Raw genomic sequence first — 15,332 nt, 5'->3', positions numbered from 1 at the left:
CCCTTAATTAAACTTTACGAAGCAGTACTTTATGCTAAAGAAGCAACGAATCACCATGGAGGCGAATGCAAAGAGAAATGACCGTGACCATCATGCTAGCTGCCCCATTTCGCATATATTTACAACACCACAACACTACAACCATCAAACATCAAAACACAACCTGATTAGCTAAAGGTGCAACAATCTAAATCTCACACTTCTAGATAGTTTGTTAGCACTGATGATGTTCCCATCCCTAAATAGATGAAAATTGCTTTGTGCTCGATGATTACTGTATCATCTGAAGTTTTGATCATTGAGGGTTAGAACAGGGGAAAATGCAGAAGTGGCAAAAACTGCAGATCCTCTCGAGTCCGTATTCATGGACTCTCATGTTAAAACGGCCAACTTTATAGCATTAAAAAGCATAATTATAGCCTCATACAAGAATAAGTTTTGGCCTCTGTGGATAGTTTCTTCATTTCTAGAATTCTGAGTGGGATGATTTCTTTAAAGCTCATCCACCTGGATAATTGGATTGGGAGCATGGCTGTTTTAATTGACAGGTTTCCCAACACAGGGAGCTGGCTCTGATATGTGTTTATTAGTTTCCCTCTATTAATTTCACTCACTGAAGTAGACCTCTCTACTGTGTTTATGCCTGTTGGGGCATTTTTAATGGATTATCTGATTAATGTTATAGCTGTGTGGTTTGTGCTTCGGTTGAGAGAAATTCTAATATACTATTAGACTATTACTGAGCAATGCATGTCTGTACACTTTGTGGAGACAGCTTGCAAACCAAGATAATTCAGCCCTTTTGTCCAAATATAGTAACTTCAAAAAACCATCAATAAGAACTGTGTGGTGGCTCATTTTGAAGCTTCAAAGTGTAGAGGCCTAACCCAGCGGGTGACATCGCCATGGCTACATCCTCCTTTTATACTGGGTTAGCATGTACAGCAAGTCACAGTGTGCTTTTCACACATCAGGGTTAGTGCACTATAGTGCACGGGTAGCAGTCACAGTTTTCTGTTGTTGTGCTGGTTACATGCGGTGTTGTGGTGGGAAAAGTTAGGACCAAATCTTAAACATAAATAAATACTCTGGATTGTAAACATTTACAGTCAAGACAAAACTGTGTGCAAATGAGCAGAGGGGTGAAAGCGCATGTGAACTGTGCACAGTTGAGGGAATTTAATAAAAAATAGAATTTCGCATTTGATACGACATCCATGACTGGCAGCGGTTCCTTCTGTTATAATGTGTGTTTGCTGTGCTGCTTTTGCCAGCATGTGGTTAACCTTCGCACCATCCTCTCCATCACTGTCAAGTCCAGAGTCGCCCAGAATGCAAACAAAATGAACAGTGAACGGAAGCCATGTTTCTGAAACCAGTGATCCATCTCAGGGCCTGTGAAAACAACAAAGGACAGGGGGTTTGATGGTTCGACGGGAGAAATAGAAGGCTTGGGTAAAAAAAAGGGGGAAGATATATGCGAGATATGAGGGGGGGGTGAGCGGAGCAGAATTAGAAACCTGAGGACCTCTACCACTGGGAGCAAAAAATAAGCGAGATGTTTTGATAACATCATCTATCTTTCTGCAGCCTGAGGTCATAACATTACTCACTGAACACACTCACACACCGATGGACTGCATACACACTCTGTGACACTTGAACGAATGCGCCCACGTACAACACAAACACATGTCATTTGTTAGCTGTCAGCGAGTTGAGTGTCTCATGTCTAATATTAATTACAGTGATGGCTCAACCCACGCAGGGCTCCGGGGGTGGAAAACACACATGATCACACATATTGTATGTGTTCTGCGAGACATGAATGTGACATGATTTGTTTACTAAAGAAAAACCTCCACAGTGTCCAACACGGGTGAACATGCATGGCGTTACACTCAAGTAAAGATTTTCACAGCTTTGAATGTTTTGAAATATTAATTGTTCTTCCTCTCGCTCTCGTTTAGGCCTCCTGCCTGCCGATGTCAATTATCATTGTGGGAGTAGGGCCTGCAGAATTTGATGGTAAGTCAACAAGATGTTGAAACATGTGGGTTAAAATAACAAACCTTTATTTGATTAGATTTTTTTTGTAGGAAAAACTGCTGCCAGCTTAGTTTTGTCTTTAATCTTTACAGCCATGGTTGAATTAGACGGTGATGAAGTCAGAATCTCTTCTAGAGGAAGATACGCCGAGAGGGACATTGTTCAGGTGAGGTCTGCCTTCAGTCTCTTAAATCGTTACTCATCCTCATTACACTAACCTGTGTCACTGTCTTGGGTCTGCGTTTTCGGTCCATTCTGTGTTCTGACGGCTTTGCTGTGACAATATATTTAAAGTGAGTATACAGACGTCTTAAGGGTATTAAATGGAGGTCATACGGGTGTCCCCTCACTGGGATTGCATGCCAAATGATTGTTTGTAAATAGAGCCTGTGAATATTAATTGGAAAGTGGAGTTGAGTCAAATTGGTGTGAGCCAGCCCCATCCTCATGGAGCAGCACTGCCCACGAGACAATTCAATTCAATTTTATTTATACAGCGCCAATCACAACAACAGTTGCATCAAGGCGCTTTATATTGTAAGGTAGAGCCTACAATAATACATACAGAGAACAACCCAACAATCATATGACCCCTGTGAGCAAGCACTTTGGCGACAGTGGGAAGGAAAAACTCCCTTTTAACAGGAAGAAACCTCCGCTAGAACCAGGCTCAGGGAGGGGCGGGGCCATCTGCTGCGACCAGTTGGGGTGAGAGAAGGAAGACAGGACAGTTAAATCCAAAACAAGTTATGGATTTAACTGTACAAACTGTGTGTGCTGAAACAATACCTGTGCTACGAGGTGCTTCATTTACACCTGACAAATCAAGTGCTCAAATTAGCTAATTAAGTGGGACCCACCTGAAGACCCCTATCAGCTGATGCTTTAGCAATGCACATTCCCAACAAAATTCCAGTTCCAGCCAAACTCAGGGCCTATGCATTTTTATTGGGCCTGGGAGGTATGAGCAGACAGAACCAACCATGTGGTGGTTCTGTCTGCTCATACCCCAGACACACACACACACACACACACACACACACGCACAGAAAGATAATGGCAGGCTCCCCAGTAACAGTGAAGAGCCAAATCGCCATCCCCTCCATCTTTTACTCAGTCTCACTTCCTCATTAAAGTGAATGAACAGTGAACCTCAGCTCTAACCCCTGGCTTAATGCCCATTTTAAAAAGCCTAGGGCATTGTGGGGTCTGCAGGCAGCCATGTAAGATGGACCTGTGCAGCGCAGAAAGATCTGAATTTTCCCCATGTGGCTTCGGCATAGCCACAACAGCGCTACCTGTGTGCTTAAGTTCTTTATTCTTAAAAGGTCATTTAGGTTAGCAAAGCAGCCACATAGACGTGCCTTTAATGTATAAAGTCACAGTCGTACTTCATGCAGTATTAGTTCCCCCATCCCTTCAATCATCCAGTTCAGCCAGGCGTTCGTTGCCTTCCCTTTTCTTTGTATTCCTGTTTGTGTTGCTGCAGGGGATCACTTCACGGTTGCAGGTAATCCCAAAGCAGCTTTAATCTTAGCACCGAAATAAAAGAAGTAGAAGAAAACGAACATTCACAGCAAACCACTTGTTTGATTGCAACACGGAGAAGTCACGTTTTCCTCCTCCGTGACCTTTATGCCGCCGCCGTCATAGTCTTATTTCTCGCACCCTCCCTCAGAGCCACGCTCATTAGTTAGGTTTTTTTTTTAACAAGCTCAAGCACACACATATACAAGCGCTCCATGCAGAAAAAGACCTGGTGGCAGTGAAAAACTACGTTTCTGTACGGGAACATTACACCAGCTCAGCCTGCAGGATCTCATTATCAGAAAGCTAATAACCCCAAGTGTCATGGTGAAGCTTAACTTCTGCAGCAAGTGTTTCCAGCACAAATTGTCTCCATTTGTGATCTTGTGATTGCAGGTGACAACATCTCATTAAGTAAATATAAAAAGTGACTTTGTCTTCCATTGGAGGGACATTATGAGAGAGATTTACAAGATTTATATCAGCAAAGTGAAATAACTTCAGTGATCATACGGTGACTGGTGTTTTAGGATACACGTATGCTTTCAGCACCACTATAAATTATGCAGCCTAATATTTGATCCCATTAATCCCTGACTTTTCCTAGAGCTAACTGGTGCTTGTTATGTAGCTGCTGGCTTGTATTTTCGCCTTATCTCAAAGCTTCCAACTGCTCAATTTCTCACTCCAGCAGCCCCAAACCGTGTCAGGAGACTCTATTACCAAAAGTCTCAGGAGAAAAATGAAAAATTGGATGAAAATATGCACATTTCATCTTTCTACATGTTCTGCTCAGCTAGGTGATGTTACAGATTCTGACTTTTCTTTACCCCAGTTGAGGCGAAACCTTTACAATTTGCTGTAGCCCGATCGCCGCACAGCTACACGCCAGAGTTTCAGCCGCCCGGGCGATTCTGCAGCGTCTTAATTAGGCTAGATTCTTCTCACAGGCAGCTGCTAGCCTGGTGAGCTGTACAGCTGTACTTTTACAAAAATAATCTTGCAGTTCACAAGTACATCTCCCACTTGTAACAAAAAGAAGATGAATTACTTAATTCAACTTCTTCATTTTCTTCGTTCGTTTGTGTGGCTCTTCCCACTGCTCCCCCCTCCACCCCACCTCACCATATTTCACCCTCCTTCTTTCTCACCCCCCTTTCTCTTCCTTTCACCCAGTCTCTTCTCCATCTGCGCTTTTCTTCCTTATTGCCGTCTATCCTCTCTGTGACTTCTCTCATTTTCCCCCTCTTTACCAAACCCAACTGTCTTCCCACACATTTCACCGATATCTTCACCTCTATAAGTCCTATCAGTTGGCCGGTCCTACTTCCATAAAGTTATTTTTAAAGCAGCGTCTTTGGTAAAAGCTTTCTAGCTTTGAGCTGTTTTATTGCCTGAAATGACAAAAGTCCAATTTTTGTTCATCAAGACAGAACTTTCTATGACTGCTTTTCTTCAGAAAGTCTTAGAAGCGACAGACAGATGTTTGAGCTCTGGTCACGTGACTAACTGGTCAGTTTCAGTGCAGAACAACATCAAATACAGTAAAACCACATGGAAAGCAGATAGTAGTCATTTATTTGGTAGGGTGACATTCAATTACAACAGGACCAACAATCAATAAGGAAATAATCAGCTCTGCTTGGTTAACGATAACTGTAATATTTTTAAAGGTCAAATGGCAAAGCTTCAAAATTTGTTCACCTTTTACACTGCCTATGATGCTGACTTAGCTGGCTGGCTAGCTAGCTAAGAGTTGATGGCTATGACGCGCAGAATTATGCAAGAGGAAATTGCCTGACAAGCCTGCAGTGCCTATAAAACCTATATATGATTGATTTCGCATTGTTCTTCAAACCAACTCCTGTCTCAACATCTGTTTCCTCCTCTTACCTTTCAGTTTGTCCCGTTCAGGGACTACATCGATCGTACGGGGAACCACATCCTAAGCATGGCCCGGCTCGCCAAAGATGTCTTGGCTGAGATTCCAGACCAGTTCCTCTCCTACATGCGGACCCGTGGGATAAAGCCTTCACCGGCGCCGCCTCCATACACACCACCTGGGCAACCCATCCAAACCCAGATCTGAGGAGCAAGGCTGGAAAAGGTTTTGGAGTCAGGGGTTCGCTGAACTTGTCACGCGAAATACTTCCATTTCCTTAAAGCCGCTCTCCATGCCTTGTGGTTGTGGATCACAGTGGTCTTTCATGTGTTCAGAAAGCTGCATGCCGGGCCAGGAGAGTGACGCTTTTGAGGGCAGGAAAAGAAGATGAGAGTCTGTTTACTTCCACTGTCAAGCATTCCTGTCATTGTTTTGATTTTTTTTTTTTACCTGCTTATTTTATGCTTGGAAAGATTTTGGAGAAAGTTCAGAGAGTCTCAATTCAAATTGTGGCAGAAATAAGAAAAAAGGAAAAGCAGTATAAAATGGCTGATCTTACTTTTTAAAGAGAATGTCTCCAGACAAATGAAGGAGTTACATGATCTTAAATGAGCAGTAATTTCACTTGTAAATAACTGGACATATATAACTTCTTTCTTTCTCTTTCTCTCCAAATCACTCATTGTTTACAGTAAATGCTAACGAGGATTTTTACTGTTGATACTTTTATATAGTTTCAATATGAAGCTTGTAATACTCTCTTTCTTTCTTTCTCTCTCCTGGCATCCATGCCAGGTAGCAGCAGTGCAGGTCCTGGTAGCCCTTCTGTACCGTACTGTACTGTGCTGTACTGTACCGTACTGTATTCTAGTGTTTGTATTAAACTTTTGCATGAGTGTAGCCTCAGTCAACTGCATGCATATAGTGGCCCTGCACTACCTCTTTTATCCATCTGTCTGTCTGTGGGGGATGAGTGTCTGTCTGCCAGTATCTTCATTCGTCTGTCTTCTTCAGCCTTATCTTTCCATCTCTCTCAATCCTTTCTTTTCTACATTTGTCACTTTTAGCTGTCTTTCCATCCAGCCTTCTTTTTTAGCTAGTTTAATTGAAAAAGTCAGAATTTTATGCTAATCAGAAATAAGAAGGGTTTTATTTAGTTATTTTTTATTTATTTATTTTTTTTGTTCAAGTACTATAATGACCTTCATACAGGATTTAACTTGACTGGAAATTATTTAAAAAACCTAGACTCTCTGTTCATCCTAAAGAAATGTAAGCTAAATACTCAAGGAACAGCACAGTTGGTTAGCTAGCACACGTCGTTGATAAAGGTTGAAAACTCCCATATTAATGTGTAACGTTGTTATACAGTCACAAGAAAAAGAAAAAAGTATCATTAAAAACAAATTATATTTACCACAAATTAGTGACTGTTAATATGCTTACACGCCAAGGCGGTGAGCATCGCAAATAGTTTAATTGCTAGCCATTAGCATGCTAGCATTATCGTTGTGAACATGCTAGCAGCCTTAATGTTAGCATTTTAAAAGAATGATCCTGTTAGCATGACTGTGAAGTCAACAAAAAATTAAAATGTGGCTAATATTAGTTACATATTCGGTTTTTACATTTTTTGACCCTATTATATTTTACTTTAATCCTCCATCCGAGCTCAATGAAGAGCTTTTTGGCTGTTTATGTAGCACTACTTGAGAGTTGAATGGAAACATGGCTACCCTGTCTCTCTGTGTCTGTCTTGCCGCTACAAACTGCCTTGGCAGTAGGATGCGCATGTGCCCAGGGGTTTTGTCTCATTGTGTTGTCACATATTCCTGCCCAATGTGTAAAACAATAGCAGCTGCTCTCAAACAAAATACTGTTTGAGCAAAAAGAGCCCAGTGGTCAAAAATGCAGAGAAAAACACATTTTCCCTATATTTTTTCTTTGCGTGGGTGTAGTGTGTTTGTACTTGAGTGCATTTTTATTACACCTTTAGCTTTGATACAGCTTTGTTTTTACGATGTGTATTTATATGTGCTAATCATATGAACGAGGATGACGCATGCGAGTTGTATTCACCGTTTCGACAAGTTTCCAATTTAAAGTCTTCTATTTTTGTCACAAGTGTGTGTGAATGCGGAAATTTGGATTGAGATATGGATGTCGATTGAAATAACCTTTTAAAACAACAGTAGATACAATATTTAAATTAAGTGGGAATGCAACATTTTAATATTCATGTGCTATCTCCATCTCCTTGTAAAAAGGAGTAACCCCGAAAGCAACACTAAAAAATAAATAAATAAAAAATTGTAACTGGAATTTTTTACATACTTTGGAATACTTTACATTGCACCGCAGCCTCACGGTATTTTGAGAAATACATTGCTGCATTTCTTATTGCATTCTCACATTTCTCTTTCTTTTTTACAGTCTTCTCCCATGTATTGTCACCGTAGCAGAAACTCAATTTCGCTGAATTTATCAAATGAATGTGTGTGTGCTGGTTTAGGCTTCTTGTGGCCAACTGCTCAGTTGAAAGCATAAATAAGCATAATAATTCAACATTAAGAGCTCATTGCCTAGACAGGGCACCTCTATGCTCGCTCTATGTCACCTATTCAGTCCCTGCAGAGCAAACAGAGACATAGTTAGCACCTGATCAAACCCTAGGTGGACCTCAAGGTCATCACAGCATGAGACATTGCAAAATCCCAGACTAAGCTGTTGGAGCAGATAGAATTAGTTTGCTATAGCCGGTTGCTGAAAAACAGAGAAGTTCCCTGAACTACTAGAGCAAGAAACACTCTTTGCAAATACCAGGACTGCCTATAAATACAGCTTTTCATCAGTAGTTGAAACACTACGGTTTAAAAATCTAACCTAGAAGAGTGATAGAGAGGCAAATGTGAATAAACCTTTTCAACAGGTCATTTATATATTTCCATTCTTTTTTTCCTTTCTTTGTTTTGCCTTGTCTCTGGTGACAGCTGTGGACCAAGCAATTTAAAAAAAACCAATATTGCTTCTTTAAATTCCACACAAACATCCGCTTGGACTTAAGGTGGAACTGCATGGTTAAAGGTCAAACACACTGTGACCTGTGAATACAATTTTGACCATATAATTCATACTTAAAAAATACCACCAACAACAAATGTTGTGTAATGGGAATAAATTATAATTTTTTATATCCAAAGTGTCAAAATGTTTTCTAGCAAAAACACTTTTGACCATTATTCAGTGCCAAACAGGGAGATGATGAGTCAGATACTGATTTGATGATCCTAATAGAAGTTGCCCACCTGTTTGATTCCTTGCAGATATGCTACAGGCTGTACATAATACGAGTCTGGACACACATGGATGTAAACTACAACTTGAATTGTTTGCAGACTACAACAACAGCTTGGCTTTAATCCCAATTTCAGTTGGCTGCCCAGATTTAAACCCATGCTATTTGAACAACAAACTACCTCTTGTAGTCACACGTTCATCATTAAAAACTTTCCAGGTTGGAAAATACATCTGTTCCCTAATTTTAATTTCACCAAATTTCATGAGAAGACCAGCTAATCAGGGCTAAATTGTCAATTATGAGCTGATTTAAATACTTGATGTTGTCACCATAATCTAAAATGTTGTGAAAATCAGGTAATTGTGTCATTTAAATTCCTCATTTATAGTTAAACTTGTTTTTTTTCTCTCTGATTTTAGGATTTTAGGCCATTTTTCTCGTTGTTTGTTTACTGATGAACAAACAACAAAACCCAGCAAAAAGTTGCTGGACCTGGTTTAGTGAAATTCAGGATAGAAACTTTCAACTTTTTAAAATCAAACCAGGTTTGAAACACAGACACTTGAATGTAAAATTGAATTTGAAGCTCTGGAAATTGGAAAACTTGAAATTTTCTTGCTAGACTTTGAAAAAACAGAAAACTAATTAAACCCAAATTCGATCCATTCAAATTCCAATATTTCAAATTAAGCACTACTACTTTTTAGTTTCTTACTTTGGAATAATATGTAAGTAAGGATCATATTTTCAGACCTTTCTCAGCTTCCATACAGTTTTACACGGCTCACTAACTTTGACAAGCCTCATGAAGCCACAAGTGTGTATATGTGTGAACACATTTGATGTATACTGCGCGAACGTGAGCGTGTGTTTGTGTGTGTGTGCGCGAGTGCCTGTGAGGCGCCTTTTCTAAGCGTGTTTTATTAGATCATGTGAGGTGTTAACACACGTAAGATCTTTGTTTACTAAAGATATCCAAATAATGTATCGTATGCTCGTCATATCTTCTTAATAATGTGCACTATGTTTGCATGTACAGTTTTACAAAGGATGCACCAGTTCCTTTTGTTGAAAACTGAGTGTTTTGAAATATACGAATCTATATGAAAATTAACTGTACAAAATGGCCTTAAATCTTTGACTGATCTTTTTGGAATTGTGCGATGCCTTCTTCTGGAAAATGAACTGTTCAAAGGAACTGATCGTTATCTACTTTGTGTCAGTGTTTCTATTGCTTTCTAGTGTGTTTTCTTTGCACAAGCTCAATAATGGAAAAAAATTTCTTGTACTTTTTTGAGACCGTGATTAATCAGAGAAAGCATGGTTGAAGTACTGACTGTCTGATAATACATATAACAGATGACTATTTCTGTATTGAACTATTGATTTTTAAATAAATATTCATATTAAACGACATTTTGTGAGTTGTTTTTTTCCCCTCTGAGCCAGTCAAAGGTTAAAAGTAAATTTTTTTCTCCTTTTACCCCACAATTATGGAAAAGAAAGCATGCCTTCTCTCTGTTCAGAGGTTTTACATATCAAAGTATTATTTAAAAAAATAACGTAGTCCTCGGCAGCTCTTAAATTCAGGTAAATACAGCCTCACGTTAACAACAACATCCCTTAATAGACCGTTCATTTAGTAAAAGATATACTGAATGCAGAAGTAGTGGGTGAAAAAACTAAAAGCGCTTCTATAGGAATTCAGCCAGATGCTACCAATCCCAATCAAATGCAGGTGATTAGCTGATCATCAGCAAGTGTGACCACCTCTATACAAGTAGAAGTTTTGCCGGCCAGCAATGCTCAGAGAAATTGCAAAAAACACAAGAGAATTAGAATCACCTTTATTGTGACAAATCCTCTGTATGTTACACTAATGTTAGAACTCTTAGGTCAGCTGATTCTGATTGTTCCTAGAAGCAGACTAGAACACAGAGGAGACCGGGGCTTTGGGATTGCTGCACCTAAAGTTTGGAACAGTCTGCCTCTTCAAATTAGGATCTCTCCAACACTTGGCATATTTAAATAGATTTGTTATGTTGCATCTGACTAACCACAATACTTCTGAAACACTGTCCTTTGAACAGATTAGACCAAAGTGGAGATGTTTTGCCATATTGCACAGCACCGTGTTTGGTGAAAGCCAAACACAGCATGTCTGCATAAATGTCTCACACCAACTGTCAATCACGGTGGTGGAGGGGTAATGATTGGGGCTTGTTCTGCGGCCAAAGGACCTGGGCACTTTGCAGGCATTTACTTGACCAAAAACTCCTTACTATATTAGCATATTCTAGTCAAGTCTGCTCAATCTGTGCAACACCTAAAGCAGGGGTGGGGGAACTCCAGGTCTCAAGGGCCAGTGTCCTGCAGGTTTTAGATGTATCCTTGATCCAACACAGCTGATCTAAATGGCTAAATTACCTCCTCAACATGTCTTGAAGTTCACTAGAGGCCTGGTAATGAACTAATCATTTGATTCAGGTGTGTTGACCCAGGGTGAGATCTAAAACCTACAGGACACCAGCCCTTGAGGCCTGGAGTTTCCCACCCCTGACCTAAAGCTTTCCTGAATTTGGCTCATGCAACAGGACAGGACAATGATCCTGAGTACAACAGCAAATCTACAACAGAATGGCTGAAAAAGAAAAGAATCAAGGTGGCGTCCAAATCCAAAAGTTGTGGTAGGACCTTAGGAGCCCGCAAACATTTCATGAACTAAAGTAACGCTGTGAAAAACAGTGGGCCAAAGTTCCTCCACAGTTATGTGAGACACTGATAAAGTCAAACCATTACTCCAAGTTATTGTTTTTAAATGTCTCATATGTTGTTCATGTATTTACCTAACTCTAAGACCTACTAGAGCCCAGATGATTTTTCAATTCAATTTCAATTCAAACTCTTTACTGTCCCACACGGGGAAATTAGTTTAGCTTTTGTTATGATGTGTATGTATACTTGTATACTTTTCACATGACTGTATGTTTGGATTTCTGCTCCGTGTTTTTCCCTGTTCTCGTTTTTCCAGCCCTAGCCTGTTAGGATTAATATCAGGTTTGCTCCATCTGACAGGATAATTACAGTACAAGAAAGTCTACCCACACCACAAACACACAAACCGCACAGACACATGGCCACTAATCTTGAACTAGGCACCGCTTCAGAACATGGAGAACTTTTGTGTTATTTTGAAAGTTGCCATTACTGAGTCATCTTTCTGATTGGTGGCAGTTATTTCTTGTAAAATGAAAAAATGTTTCTCAGTTTGTATTTTCACCTGGCAATCAGCAAAACCATCAATGCCCCGACACACAGAAGTACACAACCGTGCAGTTTGTATCTGCTGGGGGTTGATGTTGTTCTTCAGCAGCACCCAGTAACTCTGCAAGCACTCTGACAGGTGCTGAGATCCCTGATTTCCAGCACTTTCAATCCAGCTTGTTTTTGTTTGCGTTTTCGGATATTGTCAGCTTCAGAGAGCAGAGGGGTTATGCAGTTATGCTGTGAAGTGATTGTCTCTCAGCTGTTTACATCCGGAGGAGTGATTCTCCTCAAACTGTTAACAAAGATGTTACTTAACCTTGGAGAAACAGTGTGAAATTTTAGGGGAAAGTGGCACTGAAGGAGAATGCAGTGTTCCAGCACCTTCACTGCAAAATAAATATGACTGATGGTTTCATACGTGTGTGTACTGCCTGGCTTTCCTTCTAGCTGACACCATCAAAACTGTAACTCTCCAGTAATTTTCATGGTCGAGCTGCTCATCAACTTGCAGGCAACAAGCAGTGTAATACAAATGTGTTTGTGCCATGTGTATTTTTTAAAAACAAATCTTGCAGTCCTTTTAAATTGACCTTTCAAAGGCTTTTGGCACACATGTCATACAATATTAAAATACTTGCCCATGCAGAGTAAACAGTTTGAAATGGTTTGAAAATGGTCCAGCACAGCTCAGTATGTAAAGACAGAAATTATTACTTCTAGCTCTACGAGTGCAACCAAAGGTGTGCCTTAGGGTTCAATCTTAGGACCACTACTGTTTTTCATTCTATTATTATTTATCAACAATCAGAACACCATCAATACAAAAGATTTGGTGATGTGCCTACACTAAACCTGGCTTTTACACCCAAATTTCAGCTCAGTTAAGAATATCTAAAAATGGACTAAACTCATGACTAAAATGAAATATGAATTGTTTTTCTTTTTCCTTTTTTGCACCCATTACACTAATAAAAGTCTTAGGGCTCACACATCTGCCATTGTAACCCTTTTAATGTTCACTAGTTAACACTCTGAGGGCACAAAGAGTATTTCAGAGTACTGAATTTTACTTTTTTACTAGCTTTACTACAGTGAAACCCAAGGTTTCCACACCGTTTTCAACCTTTATGCTAATAGCTAGCTAATGGCTCAGTCACACTAGAATAAAAATAGGATGAATGGATGCGCAGTGAGCAAAAAAGGTTTTCATCTGGTTTTTAAACACCTACTTCTTCTCTGTGCACCTACTTCCAAGGTGCACAGAGAAGAAAATAAAGTCTTGAGAGCTTGAAGCTATAAGTTATTGGTCAAATACACTGGTGAAAGAAGAGCAATAAAGCATTGCTGGAGCTTCAGCATCTAACTTATAAATGCAGACACATTGCAAACTAGATTGTTTTTGCAGTAGGGGACTTGACTCCACTGGTTCCCAACTGGAAATCAATTGGTTAGATTCCTCTATAAAAGCTAATTGTCATTGACTTTATGAATTCCTGTTTCAAATTCATAAAGTTATAGCTAATGTGAACTTCTGTTTAATGTGAATTTCTTGTACATAAATGGTGACAGGTTTGCAACACACAGTAATAGATTTGCAATGTTTACCAATTAATAGCAGTTCAATATAGTATTACCACAAATAAACTGCATCTAATCGTCAGCTTGATCTCATTTCTTTGCTAACAACAAAGTAAAGCAACCACTTTGAAGACAGGGATTTATTCACATAGTTTCCGTCATTGTGGTTGTGCTGCAATCTCCAGTCATTTCTATGTGTCTGTAGCATAGCAACTACTTGTACCTTGCAAGATGCACAAATTCTGCAACTTTTTTTACAACACAATATTGTTTGTTTGCATTTATTTGGAGGTTAAAGACACTACATGACTACTTTGCATTCACAAATCTCTAAAGCGGTATCTGTTGGTAGCTGGTTGCACAGACAATAATAAAATCTACAATAATACTGATTGGCTAAAAACAAATTAGCTTCAAAGCATCAAGAGAGTTTAGCATTGTTTGACCCTTTTTCAAAAAACTTCTCTGTTTATCATGTCTTGGAGCAAAATCCACTGATGCTGACTTGGATTTAAGGTCAGCATCCAGCTTTGCTCACTGTCTTTCCATCCAACAACTATGTAATCGCTGCATTCGCTTTGCATTCACGTGGACGTACATGTGAGCTGCTGTTTGCATGGCAACTTTGCTATTCTTGTGCCTGATTAACATTATTCGTTCACTTAAACCTCCATTAACTTTGCATTTTTGCTGGGACGATTATCAGGCATATAACAGTCTGTATATTGGCAGGCTGTCACCTTCTGGTCTGCCGCTTTGGTAAACAGCATGTTCTATCAGATAAAGCAATCACAATAGATTCATTACCAATTATCTCCTTGAGGAGCAGCACAGAAGGTGTTAACACTGAAATTATAAAGTAATAATCAGTACAGATGAGCAGACAATGTTGTGTCATATGGACACATAGCATACATCAGTGTTCATCATTTTTAAGCAAAAATAAATAAATAAAATTTTTTAAAAGTGAGACCAAGTATAAAAATTAATTATCATGGATAAAATAAAAGTTCATAGCTGACAGACAATATCTCACTGTGTGCTGTCATATTAACTGCTCTCCCTCCCTCTTGGGATTGTTAAAAGGCATTCTGGGACTTATGAGAAATGACTGAGCAGGACATAGAACAAAAACGTGAATACCTGTAGGTACAACAGAGATGGATGACACTTGCACACATCCCTGACATTTTAAAATGGCTTGTCTTGGGCAAATTAAAGTAAGACATCCACTGTAAATATGTCAGCGTTATGCTGATAATAAAGCTGGCTGATGGTGACAGATATAATCAAGCATGCACACGGCGTCTCTGCTATCCACAGACGCCCCACTCAATCATCATCAACCCTCTTGTGTATATGAGATAGATGTCAGGTGTAGGCCCATCTATTCCCCAGCCATAAATGCACTCGTAAATTTAGAAAGCGGACAAAATTAGCTGATGGATTCTCCTTATTACAGACCGTATTTGCATATATTTGCAAAACAAATTCACTCAGTTGGCTTCACATTTGGCCTGCGGAAAAATCAGGGCTGAAATTGTGGGTTGGCTGCATGAAGTGAAGTCAAATTATATAGCGCAGATGAAGTTTCAATATTTATGTGTGAAAGATGAAATGAGAGGGGGAAAAAATCAGTGTTTTTGATTTAACAGGTTAAAATCTGATGGACAGCCAGATTGACGGAAAGAATTCAAAGAAATGATGTCTGTTTAAATGCTACTGTTGCGC

The 15,332-nt window shown here is 39.5% G+C and overlaps 1 protein-coding gene across 2 annotated transcripts in view; it reads left to right on the top strand.

Annotated features, from left to right (window-relative positions):
* The window catches only part of LOC113009780 (copine-8), a 107,268-nt gene extending 97,096 nt beyond the window's left edge, over positions 1 to 10,172 (top strand). For both annotated transcript variants that reach the window (XM_080291971.1, XM_026148311.2), the window contains exons 18-20: positions 1,971 to 2,028; positions 2,142 to 2,215; positions 5,477 to 10,172. In XM_080291971.1, the coding sequence (XP_080148097.1) occupies positions 1,971 to 2,028; positions 2,142 to 2,215; positions 5,477 to 5,665 (321 nt within the window). In that variant the 3' untranslated portion in view covers positions 5,666 to 10,172. The remainder of the gene's footprint in view (positions 1 to 1,970; positions 2,029 to 2,141; positions 2,216 to 5,476) is intronic.
* The last annotated feature ends 5,160 nt before the right edge of the window (positions 10,173 to 15,332 follow it).

The sequence above is a fragment of the Astatotilapia calliptera genome, chromosome 17, assembly GCF_964374335.1.
Source record: "Astatotilapia calliptera chromosome 17, fAstCal68.1, whole genome shotgun sequence".
Taxonomy (NCBI): domain Eukaryota; kingdom Metazoa; phylum Chordata; class Actinopteri; order Cichliformes; family Cichlidae; genus Astatotilapia; species Astatotilapia calliptera.
This window is presented reverse-complemented; position numbering and strand designations above follow the sequence as displayed.